General features: G+C 63.0%; 1 protein-coding gene across 3 annotated transcripts; it reads right to left on the bottom strand.

The window, feature by feature from the left end:
* Positions 1–1,267: 1,267 nt before the first annotated feature.
* Positions 1,268–14,948, bottom strand: CCDC88B (coiled-coil domain containing 88B). 3 transcript variants are annotated; one of them, XM_059068167.2, is made up of 27 exons: positions 14,877–14,948; positions 14,440–14,582; positions 14,194–14,305; positions 14,025–14,094; positions 13,890–13,948; positions 13,712–13,795; positions 13,490–13,633; positions 13,224–13,372; positions 12,984–13,065; positions 12,676–12,834; positions 12,029–12,175; positions 11,745–11,853; positions 11,430–11,566; positions 10,212–11,348; positions 6,988–7,115; positions 6,793–6,910; positions 5,937–6,032; positions 5,714–5,854; positions 5,073–5,329; positions 4,590–4,733; positions 4,198–4,384; positions 3,908–4,053; positions 3,601–3,699; positions 3,249–3,415; positions 2,471–2,677; positions 2,233–2,301; positions 1,268–1,419 (listed from the first exon to the last, which is right to left on the bottom strand). In XM_059068167.2, the coding sequence occupies exons 1-27, from the start codon at positions 14,934–14,936 to the stop codon at positions 1,364–1,366; spliced, it is 4,407 nt and encodes a 1,468-aa protein (XP_058924150.1). In that variant the 5' UTR covers positions 14,937–14,948; the 3' UTR covers positions 1,268–1,363. The 3 variants fall into 3 exon arrangements, with proteins under 3 accessions (XP_058924150.1, XP_066893609.1, XP_066893610.1); XM_067037508.1 differs by adding an exon at positions 1,566–1,604 and having other exon boundaries at positions 10,212–11,566; positions 14,025–14,305; XM_067037509.1 differs by having other exon boundaries at positions 10,212–11,566; positions 14,025–14,305.
* Positions 14,949–18,270: the final 3,322 nt, after the last annotated feature.

Genomic DNA, 18,270 nt, shown 5'->3' with positions numbered 1-18,270 from the left:
GACAACTGACAAGGGCCACCAATAGGGTGGGGCAGCCATCAAAGCCCCCCACCCTGAGGCCTGTAGGAGGGGCTTCCAGCTGCTCAGCCCCACTGGAGGCCAGGGGGGGTCCACTCCCATGCCACCAACCTCAGAAACTCAGGCTGAGAGGAGGAAGGCAGAGCGGTGGCTTATCCCCAAGGGGAGGGCTGTGGAAACCCTGTGAGTCAGGCTGCAGTAGGTCACCCTGGGGAGGCTGGCCTGGCCACCCTCCCAGCTCTTCCCATCCCCAGATTCAGGTTGCCTCATCTCAGCGGGCAGCCCCACCCTACTCTGGGCGGCCCCAGGTGCCTTGACTCACGTCCTGCCTCCCAGGCTAATGGCCCCCTTCCCGGGCCTGGTCAAAGACCCCGGTGTCCTTCCCACCTCGTGTGTCCCTCCACAACAGTCCCCGACACCAGGCGACACCCCAAGGGCGGTAAATTCCCTGGGGAGGGGCTCAGCCCCAAAGGCACGGAGGAGAGAGGACGAGGAGGCAGGAAGAAATAAAAGGAGAGAAGAGGGTACAGGGGGCGGGCGCAGGCCCTCCAGGTACTTCTCCTGCCCCACACTCTGGAGCCCAGACCCCACCTTTCAAGCAAAGGCTGAGCCCAGACTCAGAGCCCACCCACTCTGCTGGCTACCCAGAACCTCCGCCCCCTCCCCCCACCACTGCGACATCCAGGCCAGCCCAGCGGGCCCCTCCCCTGAAGAAAGCCCTTTGCTGCCCCATGAAGGGCAAGGAGGCCCATGGCCACAGGCCTCTGTCAGCAGAGAAGGATTCCAGGCCACATGTGTCCCTGGCACCTAGTGGCTTCTAGATGCGGCTGGTAGACACAGAGCACAGATTCAGGTGGTTGCACCACAGCTTTATTCTCGTGTCCCTCACGTCCCAGCTAAGGCTCAGAGATGGGCCCGGGCCACAGTCCCCAGGAAACGGTCCTTGGCTCGCCATCTGGACCGGGCAGGGTCCAGAGTGGGCAGGAGTCCTGCCCACTCCTGCCTTCCTCCTTCAGCTGGGGGGTTTCCCAGAGACCACCTCCTCAGCAAGGGCCGCATGGCGGAGCCCCAGGCAGGAGCTGTTTGTGGGGGCCGGCCATCGCCCCTGGCCACAAAGCCATCCCAGCTCCGGCTCGGGCCCCCAGCGCGGGCTGTGGAGGATCTGGGAGCGCGGGCTGTGGAGGATCTGGGAGCGCGGGCTGTGGAGGATCTGGTGGCCCGGGCCTCCTTGTCCAAGGATTCGCCACACGTGCCCTGCCTCCCCAAATTCTTGGGCTGCCTGGGGCCCCCGGTGAGACTCCAGGGTCGAGAAGACTCCACTCCCCAGCTCCCCATCCACGCAGTGTCACTGGCTGAGGGAAGGGGCGAGAGCCCATTTCTCCGATTCCTGCACCTCGACGCCTGGAGGGAAAAGCTCAGCTCAGGCTCGCTCCCTCGGGGGACTCCCGGCTGCCCTGCCAGGCCTCAAACATGCCAGGCCTTCGCTTCGGCTGTTCCCTCTGCCTGGAAAGCCATTCCCCAGATATGTGGACAGGACATACTCTCACCTCCAAGCCTTTGCTTCTGCTCCGCCTCCTCCTGGAGACCTGCGTGAGCGCCCTAATTAAAACGGCCACCTGCCCACCCAGTGCCCCTGATCTCACTCACCCTGCTCTCCTTTTTTCCCAGAACACTGTCACCTCCTAATATCCTAGGGCTGAGCTGCCCAGTACAGGACTGGGCACGTGAGATGTGGCCGGTCTGAGCTGCAATGTGCTTGGGTGTAAAATGCCATTGGACTTCAGACTTAGTGTGAAAAAAATAATATAAAATACCTCATTCATGACTTTTACACTGACTACACATTGAAATCATAATAGTTTAGGCATACGGAGTTAAACAAAATGTTATTAAAATTAATTGTAAAAAAAAAAAAATTAATTGTACACGTCTCTTTCTACTTCTCCTGATGAGGCTACTTCAAAAATTTTAAATTACACGTGGAGCTCACGTCGGGTTTCTATTGGATGAGCTGTTGTAGATAATTATTATTTTTATGCATATTATTTGCTGTCTCCCACCTCCCCACACCAGAATGTTCCCTGCTGTATCCCCAGCTAGCACATCACCTGGCACGTCAAAGGTTCATTGTCCAATGAGTGAATGGGTGACTGAGGCCTGCCAGGGGCCCCAGGCAGGGCAATTACCCGCCCTCCCTCCCAGGCCCCCACTCACCCTCTCTGTTGGCGTCTGCTTCACGCTCCGCCAGGGTCTCGACAGAGCCGTCCCATCCCACGCCAGGTCCTGGGGGGGGGCGGGGCACAAGGCAGCCACTGGGCCATGAGGACCAACGCAGAGGCAACAGGGCTTGTGGGGAGACATAGGAGAGGGGAAGGAAGCCCCCTCCCCCATGGAGCTGGTGGGTCCACAGGGAACTGGGGGGCTAATGGGAGGGGGGGGCCCTTTCCCTCACCTTTGCCATGGGAGCTGGGTGCCCCCAGCGGGCCTGGGCGCCGCTGTCGGAATCTCTGCCGCGGGGTGTCCCCGGGGCTGAATGACTCAGAGCTTCGCCCCACAGGAAATCTTGAGCTGAGTTTCCGCCGCTGCCCACCCGCCAGGGTCTCATCCCGCAGGCACGAGGAGCTCTGGGCCCGGCGCATGGGAGCCGGTGAGGGGGACCCTGCAAGAGGCACAGGCGGGGAGGGTATCGGAGCAGTGCCAGGAGGGGGCTGGGCAGAGTGCAGGGGCCAGCAGGGAGAAGCTGCACAGGGGCCACAGGGGACAGGCGGCTGCAGAGGTGAGGGCAGGAGGGGGCGCAGGGTTGGGTGAGTGAAGGTGGCGACAGGAGGCTGGACCCTGTGCTGCTTCTGACACTAACTCACTGTGTGACCTTGGGCAAGGTGCTTCCCCTCCCTGGGCCTCGGTTTCCTCATCTGCTGACTGGGATAAATGACTTCTCACTAAAGGCCCCCGCTGCTCCGAGGTCCTAGGTACCGCTGTGGTTGGGTAAGATGGCGTGGGTGGCAGCGCAGGCAGAAGGGAGGTGCCAGCCAGGAGGGACACAGCAGGGATGCGGGGCGAAGAGCTACTGGAACCATGTAGGGGAGTGGGGAGAGGTTGCAGCAGGGAAGGCCAGCGGGGAGCACGTGTGCAAGCCACACAGGAAGCCCAGAGGCGTTAGCAAGCCCTGGGGGCAGGGGGTAGGGGACGTGGGGTAGGGACCATCTTGGTCACCTGACCCCCGGACCCACCTGTCCCATCTGCCTCCCTGCCCTCGGAGAGCTCCGTCTCTGGGGGGCCCCCCAGGCTCTCGGTGCTGCCAGCCCCATCGGCCCCCAGACGCGGCCCCCCATGGGGGCCCCCCTCCCGCCGGGGCCGCATCAGCCTCTTCACCTTGTCTGCCAGCCAGCTGCCCTTCCTGGGGGCAAGAGGGGGTAAGGTCAGGGAGGAAGGAGGGACAGGAGGGCCATGTCTGGGATGGCAAAGGCCAGGCAAACCCTCACTGGGGCCTGGACCTGGGCTGGGCCAGGGCTCGAAGGGCAGGGCAGGGCAGGGGCTAGGTAGGCAAGATCCCAGGCCCACCAGCATGGAGGGGCGGCTCACTTGGTCCGGGGCAGGGGCCCAGGCTCCAGCACACGGTACTGGTCCATGATCTTCTCCACCAGTTTCTGCTTCTCCCGGCGCAGGGCATTGAGCTGGTCCCTGGGAGGATGGGGAGGGAGGAGGTGGGCTTGAGGCCTGGGCAGGAACACGGGGTCCACCCTGCTACCACCCTGCCCGTTAAGACAGCCTGACACGCCCCCGGATGGGCTGATAAATCCCCGCTGCCCCGAGCCCCCGGGGGTCAGCCTCCCCCTTTTCCCAGGGCGCCTCCCCATAAGCAGCCACGCCGGCCCCCACGGCCCCTCACAGGTACTCGCGCTGCTCGCGGTGCAGGTGGTCCCGGCTCTCCAGGCTGCGCTCCAGGAGCTCCCGGTTCTCCCGGCTCAGAGCCTGCACCTCGGCCAGCAGCTGCCGGTTCTCCTCTTCCTGGGCGCTCCGGAGCTCCGTCAACAGCTGTCAGGGGCAGGCGGCAGGACGAGCAGGGGTGCTTAACAGGGCTCGGGGCCGCCGCCTTCCACTCTCTCCACGCTCTTGCCAGCCCCCAACGCCCCTCCAAGCCACCCTTCCTCCCCAGCCACCGCCCACCCCTCGCCGCACCTCACACTGTGTGGCCAGCCGGCAGGCGCTCAGGTCCAGTTGCTGGTTGGACTCTCGCAGTCGCAGGCTCTGCGCCTCCAGCTGTGTCCGCTCCAGCTCCAGCCTCGCCAGCCGGCCCCGCAGCTCCCCGCGTTCCCCCTGCAGCTCACCTCGCTCCCGGGACACCTCCGCCAGCAGCATCTGAGCTCTGCAGAGGCAAGGAGAGCTGCTCTCCAAGGGGACTTGCCCCACCCCACCCCCAGGCCCCTCATGAGGGCCAGAGGAGCCTTGATGGGGAGAGGAGGCAAAGCAGGAACCCACGGGGAAAGCGACCAACTCACCACCAACCCACTTCACAGATGGGAACACTGAGAACTGGCCCGAGGGGCACGGGGCTGTGCCGGGGCTGGTACCTGTCATGCTCACTCTGCAGCCTCCGGAGCTCCTCCTCCAGGCCCCGCTGCCGATGCTCGTCCTGCATCAGGCGTTCGCGCTCTGCCAGCAGGGCCACCTCCTGCGCCTCCACGTGGGCCCTCTGGGCCTGCAGCTGCTCGTGCCTGCAATGAACAAGGAGCTAAGAGGGCTGCAGGGACCGAGGCCAGGGCGCATAGGTAGCTGGACCGTCTGGACCTGTAAGCCCATGGTCTCCTAAGCCCCGGGACAAAGCCACAGGGCAGAACGCTGTGCCAGGCGCCCACCACTCCCGAACACCGATGAGCCCCAGGGTGAGCCCACCCTGGAAGTGTAGAGAGCCCAGCCACACAAGAGGGCACAGCAATGGAGGTGGGTCCACTGGTAGCACTGCTGCCTTGGTGGCCTCAGACCCACCCAGGGAATCTGCCCTGGGCAGGTACGGGGTGCCCAGGAGAGGAGCTGGGAGTTTGGAGGAGGCTCACCGGCCCTGCAGCTCCCGATGGGCCAGCTCCAGTGCCCGCATGTTGGCCTTGAGGTCGCGGTGCCGGGCCAGCAGGCCCTCTAGCTCAGCCTCCTGCCGCCGCTGCAGCTGTGCCAGGGCCTCGTGATCCCGAAGCAGGGCCTGCTGCTGGCCACGGGTCTCCTCCTGGGAGCGCCGCGCCGCCTGCACCTCTTCCTCCAGCACCCCCAGCTTCCTGTGCAGCTCCTGGCCCTGCAGCTCCAGTACAGACTTCTCAGCCTAGGCCAGAGGAGGGAGCAGGGCCTGCTGGGTGACGTCCCAGGCCGGAAAGGGGGTAAGGGACGGAGGCAAAAGGCAGAGGGCAGGGCAGAGGAAAGGAGAGAGCGGTCTAGGGATCCGAAGGTAGAGGCAGCCGTGGAGGGGCGGGCAAGTGGCACAAGGCAGGGATGGCACAGATGGGGCCGGGGTCGGGGCAGGGAAAGCAGGAGGGACTAATGGCTGGCTGTGGAGGAGAGGGCTGGAGATGGGGTGAAATGGGCACTGATGTGGGGGCTAGAGGCAGGCAGAGGGGGTACGGACAGGGGAAGTGGCAGGGTCAGGGGGAAGGGGCAGGAAGTGGGCAGCGACGGGGCACAAGCGACAGGTACGCAAGCCGTCACCCACCTGCAGGCAGCTGCTGTGCTCCTGTGCCCGCTGACTCTGCAGCAGCAGCTCCTGGGCGCGCCCCTGCAGGCTTCCCAGCTGCGCCTCCAGGTGCTGCAGCTGCCCCTGCAGAGCGGCCTTCTCGGCGGCCAGCGTTGCATTCTGCCCGGCAGGGAGGGCGTTAGCCGGTGCCAGGCCTCTGGGGCACACCCCCCAGCCCCGTGCCCACCACGGCGACACTCACACTGCGCTCCACCTCAATGAGCCGCGCGCTCTGGGCCTCCGTGACCCTCGGCTCAGCCTGCTCCTCAGGCCCCTGTCCCACAGCACCCTGGCGCAGCTGCAAGGAGAGGCGGAGAGGCAGTGGCCCGGGGACAGCGCAGCGGACCCTTACCCCCTTCGGCAGTCCTCCCCCGTCACACTTCCCGCCACGGCCCAGAACCCCGCAGCCCTGCCCTCCTTGCTCCGCCACTCTCCACCCTGCCCTTTGCACCTTCTCCCGGTTCCGCGGCTGAGCCCAGCCTCTGCCCGAGCTGTTGCTTCTGCACATCCTCCTCCTCCTCTGGGCCCCCGTTTCAACACTGCTTTCTCCAGAAAACCTCCCCCGATCAATCCCACCCCTGCCAGCTAAGCAGTCTGCTGGGGGCCCACTGGCGGTGGTCGCCTGTGTTCTCGCCTCTGTCCCAGGTGGACAGAGGGCTCCCTGAGGGCGGTGGCAACCTGGTATGGGGCCGCACCAGAGCGGCGCTGAGCCCGCGTGCAACACGGCTATCAGAAACGGTTCCCGACTTAGGACAACAGTCGCTGAGCTCAGGAAGGAGTGGAGCCCGCGAATGAGGGACACAGCAGTTGCCTCAGAGTAAAGCCACCAGGCTCTGCCCATTTGAGGAATGGCGGAGACGAGGCCCAGGCAGAGCCGCCTGGCTCCCAGCACAGTGCTCCCTCCTACAGGCCCCAAATTGGGGCACGAGGCGAGCAACTGGCCAAGATCGAGGGGCAAGACCGCGGGGGTGATAGGAGCGCACGCAGCCCTGGCTGTCTGTGAGCAGGATGGAGGGAGGAGTGGGCCGAGACCCTGGCAAGCAGGGCAGTGGCCTCACCTGGAACAGCTCCTCCTCCAGCTGCAGGGCCCTCTTTTTGAGTGCCAGCAGCGCCTCCTCCTTGCTGGTGGCCGCCACCTGCAGCTCAGCTTCCAGCCGCTGCTCCAGGCCCTGGTACCTGCCAGGAGAAGCCTTGGCACCCAGCCCTCCCCGAGTCCCTGCCTGCTCCTCTCCGCCCCTCGGGCAGCACCCCACCTTTGGTGCTGGAACTCCTGTTCCCGCAGAAATTCCTGGTGCTCCAGAGCCGCCCGTTCCAGCTCACTCTGCAGATGCTCCAGCCGGGCCCCCAGCTCCTGGCCCCGCGCCGTGGCCTTCTCTAGCTCCTGAGGGCAGGCAGAGAAGCCTCAGGGCCGGAAGGGCAGACCACCCCCCTCACCCAGGCCCGAGAGGCAGGAGACCCGGCTTTCTGTCCTTGCTTTGTCACCCTGGGCAAACCTCTTTAACCCTCTGGGGCTCTACTCCCCCATCTGTAAAATGGGAACGAGGCCTGGTCGCCTTGCAGAGTGGGTGTGAGAGAGCTGGAGATCATCGGCCTGCCAGGGTGTGAGGGAGGCCCCTGGGCCAGGAGTCAGAGACACTCGCTGGGCAAACGTCTTCACCTCTCTGAGGCCACGGTTCCTCACGTGCCCAGTGACAGCTGGATTCACCCTACGTTCTGAGGCCACACAGGCCATGTGGGGGAAAGAGGGGCTCGGAGGAGGCGGGTCTGCCCTCAGCCACAGGAGGGCAGGAACTCGGTGAAGGCCAGGCCTAACCACAGAGGGAGCTGGGAGGGGGAAGGCCCGGATGCCGCTGGCCAGGCAGCCTGTGGCGGTTGGGCCGTACCACTGCGGAAGTAGATAGGAGACCCACTCTGGCCTGTGGGCCCCGCCAGGTAGGTCAAACCATGCTGAGGTACGGGGGGTGGGGGCCCTGGCAGGATGAAACCCTGGGGAAGGCCCGACCGTGACAGCCGCCCGCCAAATCCTGCCCTTGGAAATGGGGCCTACCAACCCTTAATCTGATCCTCATGGCTTAGCAACCCCACCCGGACCACGGCCCAGGGTCACTGCACTTCTAGACACCCTTGGCCACGGCCTCTCATTGAAAAACTAAGAGTCCCATGAGTCCCTGCTGCCTGCAGCCAGCAGCCACAAGAGCCCCAGGGCGGAGAATAGGAAGAACAGTGGTGCCCAGGAAGACCTGCATCTCGGGCCAGACCCCTGCCCTGCCCCCTGCAGGCCTCTGGCCACAGCCTCCAACGCCCCATCCACCGTGCCTCCTGCCCTCCCCCGCGCCGGGAGGCCCGCTTGGACAACCCCTTGGCCCCTGGTTCCCTGACCTCCCTCCCCTGGCCAGCCAGTCCGGCCTGTACCACACCCACTTATCACCAGGAACTGCTCCACCAGGAAATCTCACAAAATTCCCCTTTGTCCTCAGCCTCTTCCACCCTCTTGGTCCTCACGGCCGGCTCCTCCAGCCGGCTAGCCCTACCCCTACCTTCACTGCCCACCTGCGGGCACTCCCTCTCTACGGATTAAGCCCATACTGGGTGCCAGGAAGTGTCCCAAGCTCTCTACGTTCACTACCTTACAGGATCGTGTGACACAGGTATTGTTTTTATTCTGGTTTCAGGTAAAGAAACTGAGACTCCGAGAGGTTAAGTAACTGGCCCCAAGCCACACAGCTGAGTAGGGGACCTGAGGTATAATCCAGATCCGTCTGACAGCATCTCTCAATCACCTCCTACAAAGTGGACCCCGGAGACAACCTCTTGGCCTTACCCTCTCACCCACACCTCCAATTCTCACACTCCCCAGGCCAAGCCAACAGCCTGTTCCTCACGCCTCTCCATCAGGAGGCATCTCGGAGCAAATAACTTATCCTCTCCGGATCTCAGTGCCCTCCTCTGTGCAACAGGGATGAAACTGGAAACTGCTCAGCCAGAACATTTGATTCCTCGTCTGCAGCACACCTTCCCCTCAGCACTGTGCTCCACTGGCCTGAACACCCATCCCATTGCCTTGTGGTCTCCTCTGCTTCCCCTGAGGGGCCTTCAGACCCGCAGACCTGACCACTCTGCTCACTTTAAACCCTCCAGTGACTCCTCATTACCCTCATGAAAACAGCTGCAACTCCCTCCTTTGCTCATAAGGAAGACGAAGCCCTGCCCTATAGGAAATCTGCTTAATGAAGTCTTAATCTCACCTCCCTCCACTCCCCGCCTCACACTCCACCCCTACAAACTCGGGCCTGTACTTCCTCCTGGCTCACAGCCGTTCTCTCTCCTCCTCCAGGAAGCCTTCCCTGACGTGCCCCAGCCTGAGTCCAGTGTGCTCCCCGCACGGTCCTGTCTCCACCCCAGACTGTGAGTGAGTGTCTCCCGAAGGACACACGCACTGGCTGCCTGGTACGGGGCCTGGTGCCAAGGAGATGCCCGCAAATATGCTTGACTGAATGAATAGAGGGGTTTCCAGGTCTTCTCTCTCCTCCATCCCCCATCCCAGCTCCAGCCAGCCTCACCGGCCACGTGTTTTTTTTTTTTTTTGGCCGCACCACGTGGCTTGCAGGATCTTAGTTCCCCAACCAGGGATTGAACCTGTGCCCCTGCAGTGGAAGCGTGGAGTCCTAACCACTGGACTGCCAGGGAATTCCCTCACCTGCCACATTGACCACTGGCGCTGCCTCCTTGTGGCCCCAGGTTCCCCTGTACACCAAGGTGACCCTCCCCAAATGCATCCTCACACAGGTCTGCCCACACCCTTGGGTGAATTTCCCTGCCTGGGGATGGAGTACCAATACCAACAACGCTGGTCCAACGTACTTCTCCACCTTCCCCCACGTCTCCTGGGCCCCTGAGCATCTCTAATGCCTTCAAGTCTTTGCACACGCTGTTCCCTCTGGATGAAATATCCTTCCCCACTTAGCAAAATCTCAATCTTTCCTTAGAACCCTCCCCAAAGCCTCCTTGCCCCGACCCTGGCATCAGCTCCCCTTCCCGTGGGGCTCCCAAAGCACTTTGCCTGTAACAACCAACGTATCCTGAGCCTTTGCCCAGCATGAACTAGGCTCTTCAGGCCATTATCTCCCTTGGTCTTCCAAAGACCCATTGAGGCAGCTAGGAAGAGCACCCCCCATTTCACAGAGGGAAGCACAGGGGCAGAGCTGAGTAAAGCGCCACAGTCAGAGAGCCAGGATTTGCACCCAGGCCACCTAGCTCCGTGCCCACCTGCTACAGCCACCCCATCAAAGGCAGGGGACATCTGCCCCTCTCCCAAGCCAGGCATGCCTTTGGGAGGCAGGAGGGGACTTCACCTTTCTATTTCCGGCCCCAGCTCCGTGCTGGGAGCTCAGCGGCTGCTGATGGAATTAATAACCCAAAACCCCAGCAACTGGCCTGGAACCCTGTTTCCTGACCCTGGCTACGAGCCCCGACATACCTCCTGGAGGGACTGCCTCTCCCGGCGCTCCCTCTCGGCCTCCTCCAGGTGCTGCCGGCTCTCGCTCTGCAGCACCTGCAACCGCTCCTCGGCCGCCTCGGCCCGGGCCCGCAGCCTGGGCGCCTCCCGCTCCCACTGCCTCCGTTCGCGGCCCGTCGCTGCCAGCACCTCCGCCAGCGCCTCCCGCTCTTGCGACGCGGCCTCCAGCTCCCGGCCAGCGGCCTCCACCGCCTCCCGCAGCCGGGCCAGCTCCCGGGCCTGGGCCTCCACCTCCCGGTGGGCCTCGGCCTCTGCCCTCCGTGCCTGAGTCAGCTCCTCGGAGAGGCGGGCCGCCTCCGTGCCTCGGGCCTCCAGCCTCCAGGCCTGGGCCTCCAGCTCAGCTCGAAGAGCCTCAGCCTCTCGCCTCAGCCGTGCCATCTCCTCCCTGAGGGCCTCCTGCTCTGGGACACCACTGGCCAGGATCTCCCCTGGGATCCTCCCCTCCCAGGTCTGGTCCTCAGGAGCCCCTTCCAGCTTCTGCTGTGGTTTTGGTTGGGCTGGGTCCCCGACCATCCTCTCCAACTTCTGTTCATGCTCTCTGGCCTCTGCTTGCCCCTTGGGTAGGTCCAGCCTCTGGTCTAGGGTCTCCTGCTCCTCCAACCGCCCACAGAGGCGGGGCTCCGAGAGCCTGGGTTTGCTCTCAGGGTCCTCCTGTCTCAGCCCCAAGGCCTCGGGCACCGACTCTCCAGTCTCTCCTCCCAGCGACAGCTGGGCCTGAATTTTGATCTCTGGACCCTGAGGTGGGGCCACAGAGGCAGGGGTCTGGAGAGGGACTCCAAGGCCAGCCTTCTTCAGGGACTCCTGTGCCTCTACAGCGGGGCCTGACTCCTGGGCCATAGTGTCTACAGGCACCGTGACAGCCGCCTGGAGGGGCCTCTCCACCCCCTTTGGGTCCAAATCAGATGCCTGAGGACACTCAGCTAACCCCTCGAGGGCTGAATCTGACGCCAGGGGAGCCGGGTCCAAAGCCTGGGGGCCTTCATCCCCTGCCTGACCAGCCAAGCCCTGGGGGCCATGGTCTGAGGCCAGCCAAGTCCGGGGAGCTGAGTCTGGCTCTGGAATCACGGAGTCCTCGCTCGGCTCCTCCAGCAGGGGGAGCTGAGGGCACATGAGAGGGATGGTCAAACCCAGAGGAGGATGCCAGGAAGGACGTGCGGATGCTTGGGGGAGGGGACTCACGTGGCCACCTGGCTGCCCCTGCAGCACCCGGAGCAGGCCTCGAAGCTCCTGATTCTCCCGCTCCAGGGTCCGCAGCCGCCCAGCCTCTGCCTCCCTCACTTCGTCGTGCAGAGAGGGAGCCGCTCCTGGCAGGGGCGCTGGGGTGTGGGAGGTGAGGTCAGGACCCCTCTGTTCCCTTATGGCTCCTCACCCACACGCCCCCCACCGCCCGACACACCCGGGGGAAGGGGATGAAATCAGAAGCTGTCCCCACTAAGGTGCAGGAAAACACAGGCAGCCTCCCACCCACAGCCCCTCCACTGGGGTCCCACACACCCTCCCCGGGAGAGCCCGGGGCTGGCTCCAGGCTCCGCTGAACCTCCAACTCCCACTCCACGTTCTCCTCTGCCAGCTGGTCCACCTGATGCCGCAGAGAGTCCAGCTCCTGGAGGGGAGAGCAGGGTCAGACAAGCCCTCCCCGCCGGCGCCAGGCCAAGTGTGTGGGCTAGAGGGTCACTAGAGAAAACAAGGAGTAGGAGTCACAGGGATCACCAAGGAACCCCGGGGACCACTGGGGTCACAGGTCACTGCGTGACCAGGGGTCACGCTGGGAATCTCACCGCATGGGCCTCGCCCAGCCGGGTCCGCAGCAGCAGGTTCTCCCGCTGGGTCTCATGCAGCCGGGCACAGCGCTCCTGAGCGGCCTCCAGCTGCTCCTCCAGCAGCGCCTTCGAGGCTTCCAGAGCCCCGGAGAGCACCCGCTCCTCCTGGTGGGGGAGCAGAGAGAGCCGGGGCCACAGACCCTGGCTGCACCCCCGTTGCTCTCCAGGCCCCGCCTCTCCCCTCCATCTGCCCCTCCCCCATCCAAGATTTCTTCAGGAACCACTTCCCCAGCACCTGGCCCCGCCCTTCTCCTATGGAGGCCCTGCCCCTTCTCCCCAGGAACTGCCTTCCAAGGTCCTTCTAAGCCCCACTTAGCCCCGTTGCTGGGTGCTCTCTCCAGACCCTGCCTCCCCTACAACTGGCCCCACCCTCCTCTCCAGGACCTACCCTGACCTACAGCCTCCACCTCTCCCCTCCATCTGCCCCATCCTCCAGAGGGCCTGTCCCCAGACACCACCTGACCGCGTTCTCCTAGCCGTGACTATTCCCTCCCTCAGGCCTGACCCGTCCCTTGGCCCAAATTCGCTCCTCTCGCGGCCCACCCTGTCCCCGGCAGGCCGCGCCGCCCATGCCCCGTCCCCTGCAGCCCCGTCTCCCGCCTCACCTCCAGCCGGCCCTTGCAGGCCTCTGCTGCCTGCAGCCGCTCCCGGCAGCGTCGCAGTTCCTCCCGCAGGCGGGGCAGGCGGCCGGCCCGCTCCCGCAGCGCCTCCGCCTCCTCGCGGTACAGCTCGGCCCGCTTGGCCTGTCCCGACAGCGCCTGGGCCTGGGCCAGACGATGCGGCGCTAGGGAGGGCCACCCGCTGGCCAGAGGGATTAGGACGGGAAGGAGCCGGGCTGGGGGAGGCAGTAGGCTGGGGAAGGTGCGGGGAGCGGGTTAGGGAGGCGGCCATGTTTGGGGGCATCTGAGCGCACCTCCTGGCGGAGCCTTCGAACTTCGGCCTCCAAGCCCTGCACCTCCACCTGGGAATCTAGCAGCAGCTCGGCTTTCTCCTCCCTGGAGGGAAGGGACGCAGGAGGGGTCTGGGGACCTGCACCCTCCAGCCCTTGCTAGGCCTGATCCCCATCCGGACCCCATCCAGACCCCATCCAGACCTAACCTGCGCTCCCTGCCCGCCCCCCACCGCCAGGTCCTTCCCAGCCAGCAGCGCTCACAGCTCCTGCCGGACGCGCCGCAGTTGGGCCTTGGTGTTGGCCAGCTGCAGGGCCAGGTGGTGTGAGGCGCCCTCTGGGGGAGTCCTGGCAGGAGCCTCAGGCAACAAGGGGGCTGCAGGCTGCCGCTCCAGCAGCAATTCAGCCAGCCGCTGGGGGACGTCGAAGGTCAAGAGTCAGGAGTAACCCACCCGAGAGCCCCACAACTGCCCCCAGGCACCCCAAGATGCCTGCGTGGTCCTCCTCTTCCTCCTCCTGCCGCCTCTTACCTGGGCCCCCAAGTCCCGCTCCCGAGCCAGCCTCAACAGTGTCCCCACCAGGCTCCGGGACAGCACCTCCAGCTCCGGAGGCGCCAGCTCCCCAGGCTCAGGCCCAGCCAGCGCCAGCACCAAGCCGGCCCCGGGCTGGGTCACCTGGAGGCACAGGGAGAGCAGCAGGTCAGCCAAAGAAGCAGGGGGCAGGGTGTCCCAGACGGCCGACCAAAGCTGTACCTCCTGGATGGCAGCAGCCAGCTCACTCTGGACCTCGAGGCTGAGGCCCCGGATGTGCCGGATGAACAGTTCCCGGTGCTCACACTGCAGGGCGACCAGGAGGGGACAGTGGGGCTCACCCCGGAGTCTCCCGCCTCTGCGGCCAAAGCTGGACCCTGCCTTTCCCTCCCCCACTCACCTGCACTGCCGCCCCCAGCAACAGCCTAAGGATGCCCTCCAGGTCCTCCACCGCCTCCTCTGCAGGGCACAAGCCACAAGGGGTTAACGGGCAGGGATGGGGGAAGAAGCAGGAAGGGGTGGTGGGAGAGAGCACCTGAGAAGGGATCAAAGCCCAGCGCCTGGAGGTCTGGGGGTGGAGACAGGATCAGCAGCTGCAGCTCCTCCTGGGGCAGACGGACGGACGGATGGAGGGGGTGGGAGATGTGAGAAGGGCCTTTCCGCAGGGGGCTCCCAGGCTCAGCCTCCTCCTCCTGACCCCTCACCTGGTAGAAGTCCCTCAGACGGCCCCACAGGTGGTTCAGGTTCCACACCCGCCAGGCTGCGGGCCCATCGTGGCCCCTGATCGTTCGAGGGCTGCCTCGGGAACTGGGAGCACTGTAGGCGCGTGGGACGATCGGTGGGAGGGGTAACTGAGGACCCACCTCCCCTAAGCCGGGCTCTGCCAGCCACCCCTCAGGCCCTTCCCACCAGGCTGCCAGGCCCCCCGGTCATCCTCTGATTCCCCTTACATGACACCCAGCACCCGGAGGAGCAGGGCCCCGTCGCTGAGACGTAAGAACCTCTTCTCCGGACAAAGAGGCCCCTCTCCTTCCTCCTCCTCTTCCCCCTCCGGCTCCTCCGCCTCCCCGACCAGCCCCGCCAGTCCCAGCACCTGTGGGGACACAAAGGAGTCAGCTGGCCTGGGTGGGAGGCCCGCACCAGCAGAGTGAATCCTGAGCCCCTCTGACCTGCCTCCTGAGCCCACGCGGCCCCCTCCTCACCGGTCCCCTGAATGCCAGTGGCCACGGGCCTGGACCCCTTTTCCTGCCGCACAGCTGCCTGCACTTCTCCATCCCCGCCTGAGCCCGCCCCTCCCCTCAGGCCCCAGCTCTGCCCCCTCTCCCCCCACCAGCCCCTCCCTGCTGCTCCTTTCCCCTCCCCAGACTCCCTTCCACCGCCCCCTCACCCAGCTGGCCAGGCTCCCACTCAGGAAGTCTCTGATCCTGGGCCCCTTGCCCCCATCCATGACGGGGTCAGGGTGTTGGTGCTGCTGTGGTGGCTACACCTGCCCTGAGAGGAAGAGGAAGTCCCCGAGCGGGCCCAGGCCCAGCCACAGACACCCTGTGCAGCTTCCTCCTTCCGGGTGCTGGCAGGCCCGTGCACCCCCGGAATCCTGCCTCAGCCCCCCCCCCCTTCACCTCCCCGCATCCTCCCAGCATCTCGGGCAGGGCCAGCCCGGAGGTTAGCAGGGGAAGGTGGAGTCAGGGCCACTCTGGAGCAAGGCCCACAGCTCTCCTGGCTCGATGGGCAATGGCAGGTGAGTCCTCCCCCTCTCTGGGCCTCGGTTACCCAACTTGAAACCCAAGAGGGTGACCTTGGCCTTGCACCTTCCAGGGCCTCAGAAGGGCCCTTACATGGGGCATCTAGGTGCCCACACCTGCATCTTCTGATTTGCCTGGCTTCCCTTTCCCCTTGATGTTTCCCAAGCTTACCCAAATCACCCTCCCAACCTACGAGGCTTGGGAGGCGACGCCTCCCATGTCAAGCCTCCTCTGAACCCCGACCAGAAGCGAGTACCCCCTCCTCGGACCGCCCCCCCATACTCTCTATACACTGGAGTGAGACAGGACTTCTAGCCCGTGGGCTAGTGACCTCACAGGCCTCAATTTCCCATCTGTGAAAGAAGTGAGTTAGAATCCAGCCTCTGAGGGACACGGTTCAATGCAGAGACCAGCGGCACATGTCTCATAGATAAACCAGGAGGCCAGGAGGACACCCCAGTTCACCCGCTGCTCACGACTGGGCTCCGTGTGGAACATTGCTGGGTACTGAGATGTAGTGAAAAGTCACACAGTCCCTGCCCCCGTGATGTAACATTGCAGCTGTACTACGTGCATTGACAGGGAAGGCATTTGACTTCAGTGGGATGATCAGGAACGGCATGGGGTCGGGGCGGTGACCATGAAGCTGAGATCAGGGATAACTGGGTGAACTAGGCAAAGTGGGGAGGAAGGAAGGGCATTTCAAGCAGCTGAAGCCGAATGTGCAAGCGATCTGTGGCAGCTGGAAGCATGGCCTGTGTCAAGTTCAGAAATTATTCATGTTTCATCGATTCCCGGACACTGTTTCTCACATTTAAATCTCCAAAGTCAGGTTACACGGTGGAGTTGCTGGCTAGCCAGCAACAGTCCTGACATCATTGTCATTGCCTGCACGTGCCCACACTTCAGCAGCATCAAACCCTGCAGAAAGGGCGTCATCAGCTTGGGAGAAAACCCCAGAGACAAGAGCAGAGCACTCTTAACCCCAGGCCCCAAATGGTGGGAGCTCCCAGGGGAGAGGAACCAGACTTGTCAGCAACACTCCCAAAGCAGAAATCCAGAGTCAGCTTGCTCTGCAGTCCTGCAAAGTTGGCTTTAGGACTCTGATGGCTGCTGGTGGTTTCCGGTCGTCTTGTGAATTTTGGCAGGGGTGGGGGGGAGCACCGCTCTCCCGAACTCTTGACGCCTCACAGGAGGGGGTGGCAGGGAAACACAGACATCGTGCCTCTGTCGGATTCCAAATGGGAAGGAGTTTTCTGAACAGCGTAAACTATTTATTTGGCTTATATTTTCCTTTTTATGTGTGCATCGGAATTACGTATGATGAGAATCTATGTCTAAGTCAAAAAGCGCTCCTTCGGGAAGTATAAAATAAAGAGCCTCGTGACGCAAGAGCCTTGGGACGTAGTTAAGTGGCAGCATTCTTCTTTTAGCGGCATCTTCTGTAGTGGCATCTTTTACAATCGTTGACATCTTAGATTTGCTGCGGGATAGGGCAACACTGCAAACACAGGCTTATCATGAGCCAGTCCTGGTTACCAATACCTTACACTTACTAACTTATTTGCATAGGACTAGGTTATGAAATAAGGACTATGGGTTATCTCCAATTTATAGAGAAGGAAACTCAGAGAGGTTAAGAACTTGCCCCAAATCACACAGCTCTGAAGCGGTAGCCTGACCAGGCAATGGGAAGCTGCGCGGGGTTGTTAGCAGAAGAGCGCATCCAGTTGTTTAAGCCTCCCTAGACGCATCTGGAAATGCAGATAATCCTCTCAGAGGGTTGTTATGAGGATTCCACAAGCTGGTGCCTGGCTTAAGCATTCATTAAATGGTCCCTAGTGTGGTTATTATCTTTAGTATTAATAATATCAAGGGTCCATCCAGATTGGACTCTGCGAATCTTACGCCTATTTCCATCCCCGCCCCCCCACCAGGCCGGGATTCCAGCCCGGGAAGTACTCCGGAGAACCCGCTCTGGGTTAGCGAAGAGTGGTGACAGGGCCTCACCTCCCAGCAGCCAAGGGCCCCTGCCTTGCTCCGCGGCTTCGGAGTCACGCCCTTCCTCCAGCCTCCTCGGAGGCCTGGGCCGCGTCGCCCCATTGCTCTTGTTGATTGCTCTCACATTCGTCACTCCAGACATGCCCGGCTGCACCTCAATCTCTCAATCTGCTTCTATGACTTGGTTCAGCTGAGTGAGGCAGAGGGAGGCTCCGGGGGGACGGAGGAGGCTGGGGAGGGGCTCCCTCATCAGCTGCCACCAAGATGCTGGGATTTCCAGGCTCAGTTAGCTATAGAGGGATGTTCATCAGGGGCTGGCAGTGGTACCTATCCTTAGGCTAGATTTTTTCCTTTAAAAAATTGTTCAGGGGGCTTCCCTGGTGGCGCAGTGGTTGAGAGTCCGCCTGCCGATGTAGGGGACACGGGTTCGTGACCCGGTCCGGGAAGATCCCACGTGCCGCGCAGCGGCTAGGCCCGTGAGCCATGGCCGCTGAGCCTGTGCGTCCGGAGCCTGTGCTCCACAACGGGAGAGGCCACAACAGTGAGAGGCCCGCGTACCGAAAAAAAAAAAAAAAAAAAAAAAAAATTGTTCAGGGACTTCCCTGGTGGCACAATGGTTAAGAAAACACCTGCCAATGCAGGGGACACGGGTCTGAGCCCTGGTCTGCACGTGCTGCAAAGCAGTTAAGCCTGTGCACCACAACTACTGAGCCCACGTGCTGCAACTACTGAAGCCTAAACACCTAAAGCCCGTGCTGTGCAACAAGAGAAGCCACCGCAAAGAGAAAGCCCACTCGCAGCAATGAAGACCCAACACAGCCAAAAATAAATAACTAAATTTATTTCTAAAAAATTGTTCAGGGCTTCCCTGGTGGCGCAGTGGTTGAGAATCCGCCTGCCGATGCAGGGGATACGGGTTCGTGCCCCGGTCCGGGAAGATCCCACATGCCGCGGAGCAGCTGGGCCCGTGAGCCATGGCCGCTGAGCCTGCACATCCGGAGCCTGTGCCCCGCAACGGGAGAGGCCACAACGGTGAGA

The sequence above is a fragment of the Kogia breviceps genome, chromosome 7, assembly GCF_026419965.1.
Source record: "Kogia breviceps isolate mKogBre1 chromosome 7, mKogBre1 haplotype 1, whole genome shotgun sequence".
NCBI classification, from domain to species: Eukaryota; Metazoa; Chordata; class Mammalia; order Artiodactyla; family Physeteridae; genus Kogia; species Kogia breviceps.
Note: the sequence above shows the minus strand (reverse complement) of the source record. Positions and strands in the feature narration are given on the sequence as shown.